Source organism: Alternaria arbusti (genome assembly GCF_024043155.1).
Source record: "Alternaria arbusti strain BMP 1465 chromosome Unknown scaffold_36, whole genome shotgun sequence".
NCBI classification, from domain to species: Eukaryota; Fungi; Ascomycota; class Dothideomycetes; order Pleosporales; family Pleosporaceae; genus Alternaria; species Alternaria arbusti.
Genome location: NW_026249976.1, coordinates 58,804 through 75,217, shown reverse-complemented (window position 1 = coordinate 75,217; position 16,414 = coordinate 58,804). Strand labels below are relative to the sequence as shown.

The window sequence follows — 16,414 nt, the reverse complement described above, 5'->3', positions numbered from 1 at the left end:
CTTTATATACTGCCGATCCAGCAGAAAAAACATGAACAGCTTCCAGACAACCGTTCACAAGAGCGGTGGGTGATTCAGTGGGCTCAGGCAACAGCTCAGCGTCTGGCGGGGTAGCTCCGTTCTTTTGCCCCACCAGATGCGGTCATGTTCCACACAGACTCACGCCTCAACCTTGCTCACAAAACTTTATACACCCCAACTTCACAGTTCACCTGACGTCCCGGCTACTGCTGCGAACCCAATAGACCCTAAGACTACGCGCTACTCTCGAACCACCTCCCGCCATGTCCGCCGACGCCGCTCCCATAACCTTCACGCGCTTCTCCAAAGCCCTCGAAGACCTCTCCGTCGAATCGCTCTACGCCAAGTACTCTGAGCTCACGAACCAACTCACACACCTCGAATCGAGCAACAAGCAGCTCGAAGAGTTTGCGCGCGAAAACGACGACCGCGACTGCTACGAGGCGCTGATGGAGAACAAGCAGGTCATGAAGAGGTTCGAGGAGCGGAGGGAGGCGATCAAGAATGAGGTCAAGGATGTAAGGGGTCTGCCGTGGAGGCCGCGCGAAGAGGAGAAGGTTGATGGTGCTGCGACGAACGGCAGTGTGGCTCCGGCGACGAATGGTGCCACGGCTGAAGAACAGAGGAATGGTGATGCGCCGGCGCCTGGGGGTGACGATGGCGTCTATCTTTGAGGCGTTCCCGACACGGATGCGATACACAGGACACGCGCGGGGTACTCAGCGGAGTCGCGCAGACGCGCGTGCGAGTGTTCGTATGGCAAGAGCAATTTGCCTGAGTGGACATATATATTGAGTGTTACATGAGAGTACGTACATCTGCTTCCACTGCGGTTCTTCAACTGACGGATTTGCAGTATACGGCCCTTCAACTACTACATTTTCGAAACACATTGCGTTTACGGTCCTGGGCACATTTCATCATTGATGAAGACATGTATGGCTTCACAAACCCCGGCTTCACCCATATAGCCAGTACTCAGACATCTGAGTTTGAGGGACCTCAACTCATCCAGGGATAAGGCTGGGGTACTAGAGGAGCACTTTCCGTCGTTGTTAGTGGAGCTGCAGGATTTAGGCGGTAGTAGCACCTTCTGCGATCCTGCCATCTTTCCAACACAGTGTAATTGTTACCGGCAGTTTCGAATTCCAGTGAGAGGGGCTCATCATGAGGCTAAATAGATGGGTATGCGATGCCTGTAATGCCAAACCATTATACATCTGCTAATGATACAACGACCTTTCCAATACAACATGATGTCCGTTCCGACCAAACAACAGTCTCAAGAAATGAAAGCTTGCGGCGTCAGAAGTGGCAAACGAGGAATGTGCAGAGTCGCTACTTCCCCAGCGTACACATTCCGAAAAGGGAAGTGGCTGAGTCAGCACTCGCTTCGTCTACAACTCAGACAACAGCTTGCTTTCCTTCCTCATATCAATCATGCCTCCCACATGTACTGCACGATCAACGTCTTAGCCAGAATGTGCAGTATTCTCAGCCGACCAGCTCGTCCGTGTGCCTGCGCAAACTCGCAACGGCTAAATATTCCTTGTCCTTGCATCCCGTACACACAAACCCTAGGCCAATATGGACACTTTGCCATCTCGTGGGACAGCGAATACACCGTGGAGCTAATCTCGATATCTGCTTTGCGAGGAGTCTCAACAGACTTGTCAGGTTAGCCTACCCACACTACAACTGAGTGTCAGTATGAACGCAACGGGCGGCGTTGAATATTCCGTCTCTAGGCAAGACGCCACATATCGTCAGAACCACGCGACTGCCGACAACTATATTACTTCCCCACGGGGCATTTAAGCGCCAGAACCATGCTAAAATCCGTCTTGGGAACGTTTCCTGCAGCCACGGGAGATGCCTAGTGTCTTGGGATGCCCAGCTTCCTACACGGCTCCTACAGGCTTGGTATGGGGTACAGTGGATTCGGAAGGTACCCATAAGATAGGCTCCGTGCTTCCGAATGTACGATGACATCTGTCGAGTTGTGTGTCAAGATACAGTCAAGATACCGCGCAGAGAGATACTGTCGCAGAAATTCGCCAGAACTGTCAACACGGTAAGGGGCTCACTTGCTCAATATACAGCCCTAGTCCTCGTCCCGACCCTTGCGCTCAGCTTACGACTTCTACTACTAGTCCACATTGAGTCGGTCATCTGGTCGGCTTTGATTCCTCGGCAACGTTCTAAGTGACTTGGCTGCCAGCACTGTCGGTGGCGCCACACACCACCGCTGTTCATACTCACGGGCAAAGAAATTCCACGAGTCGACTCAACTACCGACCCTACCGCCTCGTCTTCATACGAATCTTGGAATGATCTCAGTAGCGTAGGTGGTAGGTGTACTCGGCGACCACGTCCTCTCCATCTAGAACGCACTCCGTACAATCTTACAGCAGACTCATGGTCTATGCGCGACCGGAATGAACTGCTTCGAGATCACTCACCGACTCCAGGGCAGTGCAAAAGCGGTCGTTATCTTCCCCTGTGCCACGCAGTTGAAACGAAACAAAGGTCCACATCCATTGACGTAGTGTCAATGTCAGGACGGGTATCAATGCGCCGCAGCATAAGCATTGCCAACAACTTCAACCTCGCTAAGATCCCGTCTGAGCTGCCTGTGATCGTTCAAACGCTGGCCTGACCACCACCAGCATTGTTGCGCCACCGACATTTCTGCACCTGCTTCTAGATTCCGCCCACCGGGTGTTTCACGGTGTTTTGACATCTGGTCACAGCGGGCACTAAACCTTGAGTGGCGCGATTAGTGGATTCTGGTAAACACCCGGTGGCAGTTTCTGTATCACAAAGCTAACTACCACTCACATTTGTGGGAATACCGCCGAGATTTTGTTTCCAGCAATCAACACAGCTGTCCACCCTCTGTCGCGTCTAAACATTGAAACAAAATGGTTGCATGGCCTTGTTACTACCAATCGCAGAGACCGAAAGACGTCAAAATAGAGCCTTCAGCCCTAGCGATCAGACCGTTAGTTGCCGCATAAGCCTGCATGGAAATCAAGCATTACCCACCATGACTTGGCGCCTTCCCCAACCGGGCTTCTGAACGGCATGGCATCCCTTTGCCGGGTAATCCCCGCATTACGGAGAATTGGTGTCCGCGCAGGTACGCCAATTCCCTTGAAACACCATGTCATTAATATACCCACAACAACGGAACAATATACTACGCCGCAAACAGACCCGCGGTATGGAGATCAATTTCCAGCGCCGGGATGAGCTATCACCGAGGCCAATGTGATCGGTCGAGACAATGAGGTGGTCTGCGTAGTGGAGACGATGTGCCAGGCTGTGTACGTTGTGGGTTGGTAGGTCCGACATCAGGCTTGGAGGTATAAGTATCCTGTTGCTGTCCGTCTGTAAGGCCTCACTACACAACCAAGTCCCTCATTCACTCACTCAACAGTCTCTCCACACATCAGCAACCATGCGTTTCACTCCTACCGACCTCAGCCTTCCCGCTGTCGCAGTCGCCTTCTTGGGCGCAACTGCTTCAGCCCAGACTTGCCAGCTTCCCACCAGCTACAAGTGGACTTCATCCAACGCTCTTGCCCAGCCCAAGGCCGGATGGGCCAACCTCAAGGACTTCACCACCCAGATGGTCAACGGCAAGCACCTCGTCTACGCTACCAACCACGACACCGGTTCCAAGTACGGCTCCATGAACTTCGGCCTCGTCTCTAACTTCAACGAGTTGGCATCTGCTCCCCAGAACGCCATGAACCAGGGTCTCGTCGCACCCACTCTCTTCTACTTCAAGCCCAAGAGCACCTGGGTCATTGCCTACCAGTGGGGACCTACCGCCTTCTCCTACAAGACCTCCTCCGACCCCACCAACGCCAACGGCTGGAGTGCGGCCAAGCCCCTCTTCTCTGGAACCATCACCGGCTCCAGCACTGGTCCCATTGACCAGACCCTGATCGGTGACGGTACCAACATGTACCTGTTCTTCGCCGGTGACAACGGCAAGATCTACCGCTCCAGCATGCCCCAGGGCAACTTCCCCGGCAACTTCGGCACTGCCTCCACCGTCGTCATGAGCGACACCCAGAACAACCTCTTCGAGGCTGTCCAGGTCTACACCGTCAAGGGCGGAACCTCCAAGAAGTACCTCATGATCGTCGAGGCCGTCGGCTCTGGTGGCCGCTACTTCCGCTCTTTCACTGCCTCCAGCCTCGGCGGCAGCTGGACCCCCAACGCTGCTACCGAGCAGAACCCCTTCGCCGGCAAGGCCAACAGCGGTGCCACCTGGACCAACGACATCTCCCACGGAGACTTGGTCAAGGTCACCAACGACGAGACCATGACTGTCGACCCTTGCAACCTGCAGCTGTTGTACCAGGGCCGCAACCCCAACGCCGGTGGCGACTACGACCGTCTCCCCTACAGGCCCGGTCTTCTTACCCTCAAGAAGTAGAGGGCGACTACCTTGGCTTGTTAAAAAGTCTTTCATTGTACATACATTTTTGAGCTGGAGAGTTGTATATAGTCTGCCTGTTGATTTCGATTCTTTCTTTTAGCCCTGAGGGCCACGTTTTGAACAAATGAATTCATGGGTATCGTAAGATGCCTAGTTCTACACATGATCTCCTTCCCACTATTGCTATGTGAAACATGATTTGATCGCTCGTCTTGCTAGGAAGAGACCTCTGCTAAACTCCTCCTTGCGCTTCTGGTCTTTGAATATCTCTTCTCTGCAGACATCAAGTCCTTTTCTCTCTCTAGTCGCGATCTCTTGCAGTACGTTTCGACTCTCTTCATCCAAAAACGCAACGTCTTCTTGACATCTAGCCAGCGCTTCGTGCATCTCCATGAACGCCCAAGCCATACCAACTAGCAAATCCCGATGAGTCAGCCATCGCATACCCATCCAAACCATCCACTGTGAAAACGACACAATCCCATCACTACCCAAAGCAACACCCTCTTTCAAGCTGACAGGTACATGCAGACCTTCCCTGCGGCACATGCGCAAGCCAAGTTCCACAAGACCGACAGCGTGACCGTCGTCGGTCCGATGAACTTCGTCCATGCCGGCGACACCAGGACCTTCCGCACTGAACCCGGTCTGTGCGCGAAGTACACGTACGATGGCGGAGCCGAACATGTCAGCAGCGCGGACGGGTACTGCGGGTAGTGCTTCAAGTAGAGTGGGTGAGGTAAGCCATAGTGGGAGGAGATTGCTGAGATTGAGGTTGCTGAAATCGAGAATGAGGGATTCGTCGATGCTCAGATTGCCGATGTCAGAGGTCGTGAACGAAGTAATTGGTTCTGGTGTCGCGAGGACGGGGTAGTTGGTAAGGATGTTCAAGTCCTGGGTCACGGCTTCTACCGGGGGACTAGAAGATTGTCCCGTGAAGTCAAAGTACACGCTTGGATCAGACTGCGGAGACTGAACGGGCGAGCCAAGTTCGTCGATCCACGCTTTCACGACTTCCACCTCCTTCTCAGTAAAACTTCCAAACATCTTGCCTTCCCATGATAACTCTTTGACCAGCCTGCTCTTCTCACTGTCACCCTTTATGACCCAAGGTTTGCAGTTACTCAAATCTTGTACGAACTCCTTCTGCCACTGAGCGTCTTTGAAAGCATTCGGCTCTAGCCAGTCCACCAAAGAACGGCGGCCAATTTTCAGGCGACTGTTACAGTGGATTTTGTGAGCAACAAAGCTCTTTGCAGCGAATATGTCGACCAACGCCGCCTCTGTGCCCGTACGAGGAAAGGGCTCTTCGGCCTGGACCTTGAGCGATGGACTTTCGGGAGTCGTAGGCAAGCCCTCAGCGAGGATGTAGCCAGCCTGTACGCGTTTCCACACAATACGCGCCGCCTCCTCCCCTTCTTGCTCTGCAACCAACTCGATGTAGTTGGTAACTGCAGCCATTGCCATCGCAGCGTGACCCGAATCGGCATTATCGATGGAAATATGAAGCTCGAAGTAGTAGGGGTTTAGTCGAAGTTCGCGAAGTTCTTTGACGGTCTTCAACAAGTGGAGCGGCAGACTCTCGTACGCCATGTTGAAGCCCAAAGCCTCTGGAAGGAACTCGTGGGGGAACAAGGAGATGGTGAGCTGTGCCATGGCGGCTTTCCAACAGCGTGCTTCAGTCAGATCGTGACGGGGATGAATAAAGTCTTCCGAATCGGCAGCGGGAAGCCCAGCTTCGATGTCCTCCATCAGTTCTCGATACACCTGGACGTGATTCTTTGCGAGATCTCCGTCCCCAAGTTCTTCGGACATGACCTGCCAGGCATTCTTGGTGATTTGACGGTACTTGAATGGCGTGCTAATCTTGTTGATGTGTCCGAGCCATGCGCCATCGACGTACTTGACTGGTGCTGCTTGCTTGAGCCACCACTTCGCTTCTTCCTTGTCACTGAACATCTCGCGGGATCCACCGGCTCTGCGACGTGAAAGGTACTCCTCCCAGCGATTGGTAACGTCGACGTCCTTGGCTTTGAGGAACTCATCTAATCCATCGCGCGAGAATTGTTCGACGGTCAAGATTCCGCTGTGGGGTTCCTTGGCTGCATCGGCGGTTGTTGAGGAGAGGAGACCAAGGAGAAGCTCGCGACACTCTGGTAGGATTTCGGGGTGGTGTTCGAGATGATGGAGTTTGTAGTACAGCTGCTTGTATCTTTCCAGTTCGGGATCGATCGAGTGATACGTCTGAATGATGGGAGATGTCTCCAAAGTCCCGTCATCCACTAGTGGTTTGGCATCGTTGGCGGCGGGTATGGTTGGGCTGCCTGGGGTTTCAAGATCCTTTCTTCTTGATCGTCCTTTCGCAAGACGATTTCGAATTTCATTGTAGGCAATGACCGCAAGAAACGCAATGAGTACAGCTGTAGTAGTCTGTAGAATAAACATTATGAGTAATCTATCGTAATGTGCAGGCGTGAGTTTGGTGTGAATAGTAATCCATTCTTCCAGCTATGAAGTAGCACATGGGTTTTGACTTTTCCTAGCGCAGCTGTGGCGAAGCATGCGCCCCCAGACAAACACGCACAGTAGATCATGCTGACGATGAACACCACGCAGCGGTGTCTTTTGAGATGTCAATGTCATCGCCGGGAAATGGATCCGTGACGACATCTGGCACTAGACTGCTTACAGCTAGGCCAAGCGCACCCCACAAAGCGCGCGATCCGTACGCGTGGGAGCTAACGTCTTCGCGACATCAATCTGTCCATTAACTGCAAGCGATGCGACAAGCGACAAGAAAAAGCGATGGTTCTTTGCATGCAATCTGCACTGCGCGTCTAGAACAGCTCTCATTCGGGTAGATCAGGCCAGATCACGACATCCACGAAGGCTTTCACGCAGCCTTCATTACTAACAACAACGTCACCCTGACACCTGCTTCTGCTCCGCGGCGCAGTCAACTCTTGGTACCATGTGCACTGACACTTAGCCATGTTGGTTATGTCACAGAGGCGTTACGCCATGAAGTCGCCCGCGGAGACAAACGTGTAGCACTCCTCCAACCATGTCGGAAACTACCATCGCCTACCAGGCCCTGACTAAACATCTAGCCAAGCAGAACTACGTCTTTGTGTGTCCGTCGCCAGAGACGCAGGGCAGGGTAGTGGAGAAAAGACGCTCGAATGTCGCGACGGAAGATGCCCAGAACGCGTACGACTTCTTTGGGTGGAACTTGTCATGTACTAGGTAGGTCATACAGCTCACCATTTGTCGTCTACGGAAGAGGTATCGTATATCTTGCAGTACTAATAATGTGACAGAGAAGCACTCCGATCGATAATACCCGACGACATATTCGAACGCCTCCACGAAGCCAGCGTGATCACACAGAATGACGACAAAAGCTACCGCTCCACCATCCGCGTATCCAACCTGTACATTCCCAACCTCCCGAGTCGCGATCCTGATGTCTCCTCGCTATACTACATCCATTCTTCCTTCCCAGCGGCGTCCGATTCCGTCTTCTGCGGCCCCGACACGTACTTCTTCGTCGGCTCCCTCCAAACCATATCCCGACACCTCCCACATGCGCCCAGCAGTATCGTAGATGTCTGCTGCGGAGCCGGCGCAGGCGCGATACACATGGCGAGGACATACCCGCAGGCAAAGACGCTGGGGCTGGACCTGAATCCGCGTGCACTGAGTCTGGCCGAGGTCAATGCACAGCTGGCGGGCGTCAAGGTCGGCTTTGCTGAGTCAAACCTTTTCGCGACCGTGCCTGAAGATCTGAAGCACCATGGTGTGGATCTGATTGTCAGCAACCCACCATACATCGCATCGAGTACAGACGGCGAGGATCTACCCATATACGCAGATGGTGGCGCTGGCTTCGGTCTCGACCTCTCCATACGCATCGTAGAAGAAGGCATGAAAATCTTGTCGTCGACTGGTGTTATCGTCGTTTACACAGGTGTCGCGATGCCCACGGCCAACCCTGGGCATGACATCTTCTTGGAGAAACTGCAACAAGTAGAAGGCGCGGATCTTGCAGAGTACACGATCCTACACCCCGATATATGGCCAGAGGAAATCGGGAAGGGCGCCTATGCAGATGTGGGCAGGATACAGGTTGTGGGTGCTGTGTTGCGGCGCGATGCCAAGGGTATGGAGGAGGCAAAGAAGGCGTCGCGCAGACAATGGGCAGTTTAGTTGACAGCGGTATATAGAGTGGGCATGGCCCAGTCTAGGGTTAATGTATATCGGATCAGTCGATACCAATGAGTACTGGGCCATTGATTGATCGTATGCTTTGCAGTTACGCTTTATAGTTACAGCGTGACTGCAAAGCGTACCATCAATCGATAGCTCAGTACTCATTGGTACTTCTTCCTCTATGTAAGCGATGATCTTCAAATTTCTAGTCATGAGCGCGTCTACTTGAACTCAGCCTCCGGATGCATGCCATCCGGAACCTCCAACGCAGTCGTATACGCAGACTGCCCAACCTGCTTCCCCCACGTATCGGCAATAGCCGGCAACACAGCCCTCCCCGCATACACCGCATCCGTATTAGGCACAGGCCAAGGAACCGACTTGTTCTTGTTGCTCAACTTGCCCGCATACGACGCATTGAAATACATATTGCTCAACGGAACCTTGCCCGACCAAGCTCGCACCGTATCGCCCGTCTTTTCCGCTACAAATTTGAAGACGTTTGCGCCAACGTCCCAGCGGCCCAGCGTACGTAAGCCCCAGTTTGCTTGTACAGTGGCGATCTCGCTGTAGTGGTTGTAGTACGTGTTGTCTGTGGTGCCGACTAAGCTGGCGGGCACGGCATCGCCTAGCAGTATGGCCACGACGCGGTTTTGCTGCCCGTAGGAATGGTTCTCGTCGAAGGTTACCATGACGAGGGTGTTGTTCATGAAGTTCTTGTTTGTGAGGAGGGGTTCGAGGAAGTTGCGCGTCCAGGTTCCTGCTACTGTTACGGTGGAGTCGTGGCCTGTGGGCGTGAGTATGCTTCTATGGGAATGCGCAGGTTATAATCACCGTCGCTGGTCATGTTAGGCGTTATAAACATCCACTGCGGCAACTGGTTCTTGTCCATGTCTTCTTTGAACATGGTCAAGGGTTTTGTCTTCGCCAGCCTCTCCGTCTTTTGCGCAACTGAGTCGTACAGCACAGCTGGGTTGTGTTTGCGAACATACATGTTCGCTCCAGTTTTGGGGTTCGTGTACGATTTCCCTTGGAAACCTACTGAGGGCATGTCTTCTTGGTACTCGCCCCAGCTAACACCTTTGTCTTCGAGGAGATCTACCAAGGTGGATACGTTGGAGGGAATAGCGACCATGTCATCGTGGTTGATGCCGTAGTAGTCGCCTGAAATGGCAGCTGCATAGTTGGGCATAGAAGGATGGGTTACTGCGAAGTAATTCGTGAGGCTGATGCCTTTCTTTGCGAGCCATGCAAGATTTGGGTCTCCTGCTGCGAGGTCGTAATCGGTATTTTCGAGCCATATTATGGCTATACGGTCGAAGGCTTTCCCTGTAAATGTGCTTTGGGCTTGTACGGGGTTCAGGGTCGCTAGAAGTGCTAGAGACGAAACGAGTGGAGTAATCATGATGGCTAGACAAATCTGTTGTTTTGGTTAGCACGCCCTTTCGGCTCCTTCTACCACAATATCTCCTTACCAAGGAACGTCAAGACAACGGAGAAACGCCGGATGAAATGACAGAAGCAGGCATACATGAAGTTTCTCCTCAGGGCTTTTCATCTCATCTGCCAGGGTCATGAGGCGCCGCTTCCGCTAGGTAGTGCCTAAGGGTCTGGACATCACTGGGACGACCTGCAGTATAGCCGTCACATCTCCACCAATGACATTCTTCGCAGCGCACATGTGCGCATTCTTAGGGAGAGTACTTCGCGCATCGATGCGGGAGGATAAGCTTTTTAGGAAGGTCGACAAGCTTTAGATAGCTTTGAGAGATGAACGTGCGGGGCTGATTGGACACGAACTCGGCAAACCTGGTACGACCCGCAGATCCAAGGTATGGCCACACCTGACACCAGTGACACTGCAGGTGGGGTGGCGTAGCGTGATGATCTTCTGGACCCGTGCAGCGGCTGGCTGGTGGTGGCGGTCGTGTTCAGAGGCTCCTTGAACGAGATGGCACGTTACAACGATCAGATCCGACGCAGGGACGACGGGGTGCTTGACACGGAAATTGCCAAACATCAAACAAGAACAATTACTGCTACATATACACCCTGAACCACGTTTTGGTTATACCGGCAGGGACTTGATGAGGTCTCTTGGAAGCTAATCGCGATGGGCCGCAACCAAAGCTTCGGCATGAAAGAGATGTCTAAATCGAACATGCACAAGCCTGAAGAGCAAATTGGCTTGCTGCATGCACCCACAGACGATTCCCAATCTCGAGGCAGCGAAGACCAAGAAAACGACTTGGAACCGCGCTGGAGCGACAAGCACGACGTTTCACACCATCACATTCATCGGTGGCCATGGATCAGGCCCGTGACCGTTGTTTCGCTTCTTATATGTACAGTCATAGCCCTGGTGTATCGGGGTCTGACAAGTACCCGGAATGATACATCCCCCTCCCTTGATGCTCATCCTGCAAGACTTCGACCGGAAGAAGACTACATACTCTCCTCATCATGGGATTTCAACGCACCACCTACGACCCGAGAGTATACATGGGTAGTATCCGATCACATTCTCAGCCCAGATGGCGTGTATCGACCCATGATACTCATCAACGGCACCTTTCCTGGACCGCTTATCGAGTGTAATGAAGGCGACGAGCTTGTTGTTAATGTTCAGAATCAAGCTATCAACGCTACCTCTATTCACTGGCACGGTCTTTACCAAAATGGCACGAACTGGATGGACGGAACGGTGGGTGTGACTCAATGCCCTATTGCGCCAGGCCACTCGTTCACATACCGATTCAATGTATCAGGGCAGACGGGAACGTACTGGTACCATTCGCACGTCAGTATGCAAGCGTCAGATGGTTTGGTGGGACCTCTTATTATCCATGCAAGGGCCGGGGAAGAGAAGGATAAATTGCAAAAGGTGCCGTACGAGCAAGACCGCGTAGTCATGGTATCAGACTACTACTACGACCTCTCTTCCGACCTACTCATGCAGTACCTCGCCCCAGGTAGCGAAAACGATGAGCCCGTTCCGCCATCCGCCTTGATCAACGGAAGGAACATGAGAAACTGCACCGACTTGCCGAATCGCAACTGTTCTTCGTCTGGCATTAGTAATGCCTTGTTCAACCTATCTCGTACCAGCAACACACGACTTCGCATCATCAACGTCGGAGCCTTTGCAGAATTTGCTTTACAGATCGACGAACACGAGTTCCAGGTCACAGAAGTCGATGGCACGGATGTGCACCCCCAGTCTATCCATCGGCTGAACATCAATCCTGCGCAACGATACAGCATCGTCGTGACGCCACCAAAAGAGGAGGAAAACCAAGGCATCTACTGGATGCGCGCGAGGATGATAACCCACTGTTTTGCATACGAAGAGCCAGAGTTACAAGAAGAAGTCAGAGGCGTACTATACTATCCTTCTGCGAACGACGACAACACGAAAGACCTCATCCCAACAAGCAAAGACTGGCCCGAGATCATCGACGTAGAATGTCGAGATCTAAACACATCCACCCTAGCCCCCGTCATCGCAGTACCAGCCCCAGACATCGATCTCCAACACACCCTCTACCTGCGCTCCTCGTTCCAGATCCGCGACTGGAGGCTCTCGCGCGGGTATCTGAATGACAGTTCCTTCCGCATCAATGCTACATCACCGCTTCTCAACGCTCTACTCTCAACACAAACTCCCGAGACGAAGGCGCAAGAGGGCATACTAGACACACACCCCTTCGACCCACTCCACCGTCTCACATACCAAACCAAATCCACACGTTCTATAACGATCTTGATACAGAATCTCGACGACGGAACTCACCCCTTCCACCTCCACGGCTACAAATTCTTTGTCTTGGCCCAGGGACACGGGTATCCGCCTTCTACTCTGCTCTCCCCTAGTCACGTTAACGACCACATAAATGTAACGAATCCGTTAAGGAGGGATACGGCGAGTGTGGAGGCATATGGGTGGTTGTTGATAAGCTTTGTGGCAGATAATCCGGGGGTGTGGTTGGTAAGCTCTGACTGTACGAAGTGCATGTGAGACATATACTGACGTACCTCTACCAGTTTCATTGTCACGTTGGGTGGCATGCTGAGGCGGGGTTGGGCATGGTGTTTGCGACGAGGGCGGAGGGGATGGGGGATTGGGAGGTACCGGCGGAGGTTGGCGGGTTGTGTGGGGTGGAGGGGGGGGAGAGGGGGATGGGACCTGATGATGGGGTTTGGTTTGGGAGGAGGGAGAAAGATGGGGGTGATGTGCGGTTGTAGAGAGTCGAGACTTTTGAAATGTTGAAATAAAAGGAGATGTCCTTGAACTGTCGATTCTTGAAAAACAGGATTCGCCCATCTAGTATACACACCTTCATGTACATGCCTCGTGATACCAATTTCTCACAGCATTGTAGTGAAGCTGAGGTTCAGACGTCGTATTGCTGACCTCTTCCCCACTACCGTTGCGCGACTCGATGCCGTACATCACGCAGATCTTACACTGCCGTATGCCATTGCGCGGCCCAAACCTACCACAGATTTGCCTCTGATAATCTCCGTTCTTGGAGAGACCACCCACCAACACCTCACTCCCAAATACCAAACCACCTCTTAACCCTCCTCCGCCTCACACCATCCTCACCAACATAATACCTCGGATCCTCGACATACTCCTCGCCCTTCAGCTCAGCCTCCCTCATCCTCTCCAACCGGTACTGTTTCCTCTTCTCAACCTCCTCCGCCTTCTTCAGCCTCTGCTGCTGGTACTGCTGCGACGTCTGCTCCATATGCATCTTGTAGACCTCAATGAATCTCGACGAGGATTCGAAGGGGTGGCGCAAGAAATCTTTGCGCGAGGGAAGCAGGTGGCCGAAGACGGTCTTGGAGATAAAGTCCATGTACCATGCTGCTATGGCGAGGGAGACGAGTATGCCCTGTGGGGAGAGCGGGGTTAGCTTTGGGGTGGTTGGGTGGCATGGGAGAGGGTGTCTTACCATTGTTATCCAGAGATGGATGGCCCGGTTGTGCAGGAACCAATGCGAGAAGGTGCCCTCGGGACTCATCATGTTGGGGTATTTCTTCGTCGCCATGCGCTTCTTGTCTTCCTCGGATACGGGCGCGCCATAGATCTTGTTCTCGAGATTGCGGTTCGGGGCTCGCTTGCTGTGCGATGGCGGTCGGTATTTGTCGGGCTGAGGTATTACGGGTGCTCCTTTGCTTTGCTGTGCTTCCCGCCGTCTTCGGAATTCTTCTGAGAGACCTTTGGGGGTAATGGACGCATGGCGGGCGCTCGTGGGGGAGGGTAACGGGAGGAATGCGCGGGCTTGGGGTCGCAGGAGCAGAGGGCCCCGGGGCAGGAGAAAGCGTGGTATCGATTGGAGGTTGGCCATGGCTGTGGGTGGTGATACTCGTCGTCTCGTCGCCTCGGGAGTCCGAGTGATGAGAAATGATCGAGGCTCGGAGGACGCTCGGACCGGCGCATTTAATCTTTCCAAAGGTTGGGCGTCGTCGCGTCTCGAGACTTTCACACACCGCAACAAACCTCCATACGGGTATCACTCCTGTACTCGTGAATTAGGTTGCATATCGCGCGCCTAAAACCCATACCATCTACGTTTGAGCCTGTTAGTGGAGATATGACAACTAATCACGCCTATAGTTCTGAAGCCAGTTCTAATGCAATGCCTCCCAGTTCGCAATGCCTTCTAAACAGCCACCCTCGTTCGGTTCGCAAGCTTATTGGAATGAGCGCTTCGCTGCGAATACAGACCCCTTCGAGTGGCTAGAGGCCCCCAATGCCCTAGATCCCCACATCGTCGATGCCCTGGATGCGACACCCACGCCCGAGCCGGAACTTCTACACATAGGCTGCGGCACATCACTGCTTTCCTACCACTTGCGCTCCCATGTAGACGCACCGCGACAGATACACAATCTGGACTACTCTGAAGTAGCGATTGAAGTCGGCAAGATCCGGGAACAGGAAATATACCAGGATCCGCGAAAGGACATAGGAGAAGCTGCATGCATGCGCTGGGACGCCGTAGACCTGCTTGACTACCAGTCCGTTATGCGCGCATGCAAGCGTGCAGCCTACTCCGTCATAGTGGACAAGTCAACATGCGACTCCATTGCCTGCGCAGACGACGTCCTAGTCCCCTTGCCATACCCACTAGCCATCCGCTCCTACGAACCTCTAGACCTGGATGCCGCCAAAACCCCGGAGCTGATCCATCCCTTAGTAGTCATGGCTGTGAATTTAGCGCTAGTGACGAAACCGGGGGCACGATGGATTGCTTTGTCTTATTCCAAGGATCGATTCTATTTCTTAGATGCAGCTGCAAAGGACGTAATACCCCAAGGAGCAGCGTTCCCACACCCCGGCGACTTGTGGCGTGTAGTGGACAAGCGCGAGGTCAATGAGGCGGACTGGCAAGTACGGAACGAGGACAGAGCTGATGCCGTGACTCATAGGCCCAAGGTGTGCAATGTTGTATATACACTGGAGCGGACTCATCAGCCACTGTTCGTGCGTGGAGAACACCTCTAGTATTCGCAGAACTCGGGCCATTCCTTCCTTTACTCGCCATCCTTGCTGTTCTACACCCACGAAGCAGAAGCAGAACCTCCAACCCACTTCTCATAACACACACTCCCCTCAGCCTCAACATACTTCCCAAACATCCCCCGCTGACTAAACCCACACCTCTCATAAAACCGCCTCGCCTTCGGCATGTGCTCACCCGTCTCCAACAGTAACCACGGCCAACCCCTACTCCGCGCTTCCTCTTCCAGCTTCTCGAGTATCATTGTCGCAACGGATGTGCGTAGCCCGGCTTCTCCTTCTAATCCCACTCGGTACGGCGAGTCGACAAACATCCGCTTTATCTCAGCAGACCTTTCTCGTGCGTTTTCTGAGCAAGGAGATAGAGGACGTAGACCGCCGCAGCCTATTGGGATGCCTTCATGATACGCGATGAGGAAGAGGGGGACGTCGGCGGCTGAGGGCGGAGTTGTGTAGTCTGGGTCGTCTATCTCGAGTTGTTGTTTGGAGCGGAGGTGGATGCTGTCTGGGTGGTCCCAGGGGATAGGGAGGATGGTGATCTTGTCTATGGATAGCATGGCGTGTAGGAGTTGTGTTATTGGGTGTTATTTGATGTTATTAGATGTCAGATGTTGCGCGTCTTCTTCTTCTTCATATAGTGTTACGCCCTAGGACAATCTCATGCTACCTTAGATAGGGATAGGTTGTTTGTAATAGGTTAGCGTGATTTGGACTATTATCTTGAAGAGTCACACTCGGGTGAAGAGTTAAAGGCCCTCTGACTCTGTGTGGTGTTCTGTGTGCGGGGCGCACCCGACGCTGACAGATATATTTTGTAATCATGCTAAACTGTACCCTGGAGGTATCCGCGGTCTTTGGGACTCTGAGTCTTAACGGCTAAGAATAGAAGTACGCGACAGGAGATACAGGTCGATAGATGTGAAGGTGTTCGGGTTACTACTCAGAGTGTAGTCTCATTGGTCAGAAGCAATCATCATCCAGCCACAGCCAAGGCATCAGTTCTACAATCGACGTAGAGTCGACTTTCTTCTCGTCAACAACATCCCCATGGCCCTTCCCTTACCCATATCATGGCACAATTAGCTTTCCCAACCCAGCAATGTACTTCAGAAAACTTTGTCGAAAGCTGCGGCGCCATCCTCTACGACACAACTCGCCAGAAGATCTGCCTAATCCATCTCCTTGTATCCGAT

General features: G+C 53.0%; 8 protein-coding genes across 8 annotated transcripts; 5 read left to right on the top strand and 3 right to left on the bottom strand.

Moving 5' to 3' along the window:
* Positions 1–284: 284 nt before the first annotated feature.
* Positions 285–695, top strand: J4E86_011529 (uncharacterized protein; the record flags this gene model as incomplete). The annotated part of the gene is made up of 1 exon (XM_051452020.1): positions 285–695. One exon carries the CDS (start codon positions 285–287, stop codon positions 693–695), a length of 411 nt encoding a protein of 136 aa, XP_051296816.1.
* Positions 696–3,484: 2,789 nt separating this feature from the next.
* Positions 3,485–4,474, top strand: J4E86_011528 (uncharacterized protein; the record flags this gene model as incomplete). Its single annotated transcript, XM_051452019.1, has 1 exon — positions 3,485–4,474. One exon carries the CDS (start codon positions 3,485–3,487, stop codon positions 4,472–4,474), a length of 990 nt encoding a protein of 329 aa, XP_051296815.1.
* A 186-nt stretch (positions 4,475–4,660) lies between these two features.
* Positions 4,661–6,922, bottom strand: J4E86_011527 (uncharacterized protein; the record flags this gene model as incomplete). Its single annotated transcript, XM_051452018.1, has 1 exon — positions 4,661–6,922. One exon carries the CDS (start codon positions 6,920–6,922, stop codon positions 4,661–4,663), a length of 2,262 nt encoding a protein of 753 aa, XP_051296814.1.
* A 619-nt stretch (positions 6,923–7,541) lies between these two features.
* Positions 7,542–8,686, top strand: J4E86_011526 (uncharacterized protein; the record flags this gene model as incomplete). Its single annotated transcript, XM_051452017.1, has 2 exons — positions 7,542–7,723; positions 7,798–8,686. 2 exons carry the CDS (start codon positions 7,542–7,544, stop codon positions 8,684–8,686), a joined length of 1,071 nt encoding a protein of 356 aa, XP_051296813.1.
* A 224-nt stretch (positions 8,687–8,910) lies between these two features.
* Positions 8,911–10,094, bottom strand: J4E86_011525 (uncharacterized protein; the record flags this gene model as incomplete). Its single annotated transcript, XM_051452016.1, has 2 exons — positions 8,911–9,476; positions 9,524–10,094. 2 exons carry the CDS (start codon positions 10,092–10,094, stop codon positions 8,911–8,913), a joined length of 1,137 nt encoding a protein of 378 aa, XP_051296812.1.
* A 1,146-nt stretch (positions 10,095–11,240) lies between these two features.
* J4E86_011524 (uncharacterized protein) lies at positions 11,241–12,762 on the top strand (the record flags this gene model as incomplete). Its single annotated transcript, XM_051452015.1, has 2 exons — positions 11,241–12,615; positions 12,734–12,762. The coding sequence occupies 2 exons, from the start codon at positions 11,241–11,243 to the stop codon at positions 12,760–12,762; spliced, it is 1,404 nt and encodes a 467-aa protein (XP_051296811.1).
* Positions 12,763–13,242: 480 nt separating this feature from the next.
* Positions 13,243–14,046, bottom strand: J4E86_011523 (uncharacterized protein; the record flags this gene model as incomplete). Its single annotated transcript, XM_051452014.1, has 2 exons — positions 13,243–13,590; positions 13,651–14,046. The coding sequence occupies 2 exons, from the start codon at positions 14,044–14,046 to the stop codon at positions 13,243–13,245; spliced, it is 744 nt and encodes a 247-aa protein (XP_051296810.1).
* Positions 14,047–14,354: 308 nt separating this feature from the next.
* On the top strand, positions 14,355–15,206 carry J4E86_011522 (uncharacterized protein; the record flags this gene model as incomplete). Its single annotated transcript, XM_051452013.1, has 1 exon — positions 14,355–15,206. One exon carries the CDS (start codon positions 14,355–14,357, stop codon positions 15,204–15,206), a length of 852 nt encoding a protein of 283 aa, XP_051296809.1.
* Positions 15,207–16,414: the final 1,208 nt, after the last annotated feature.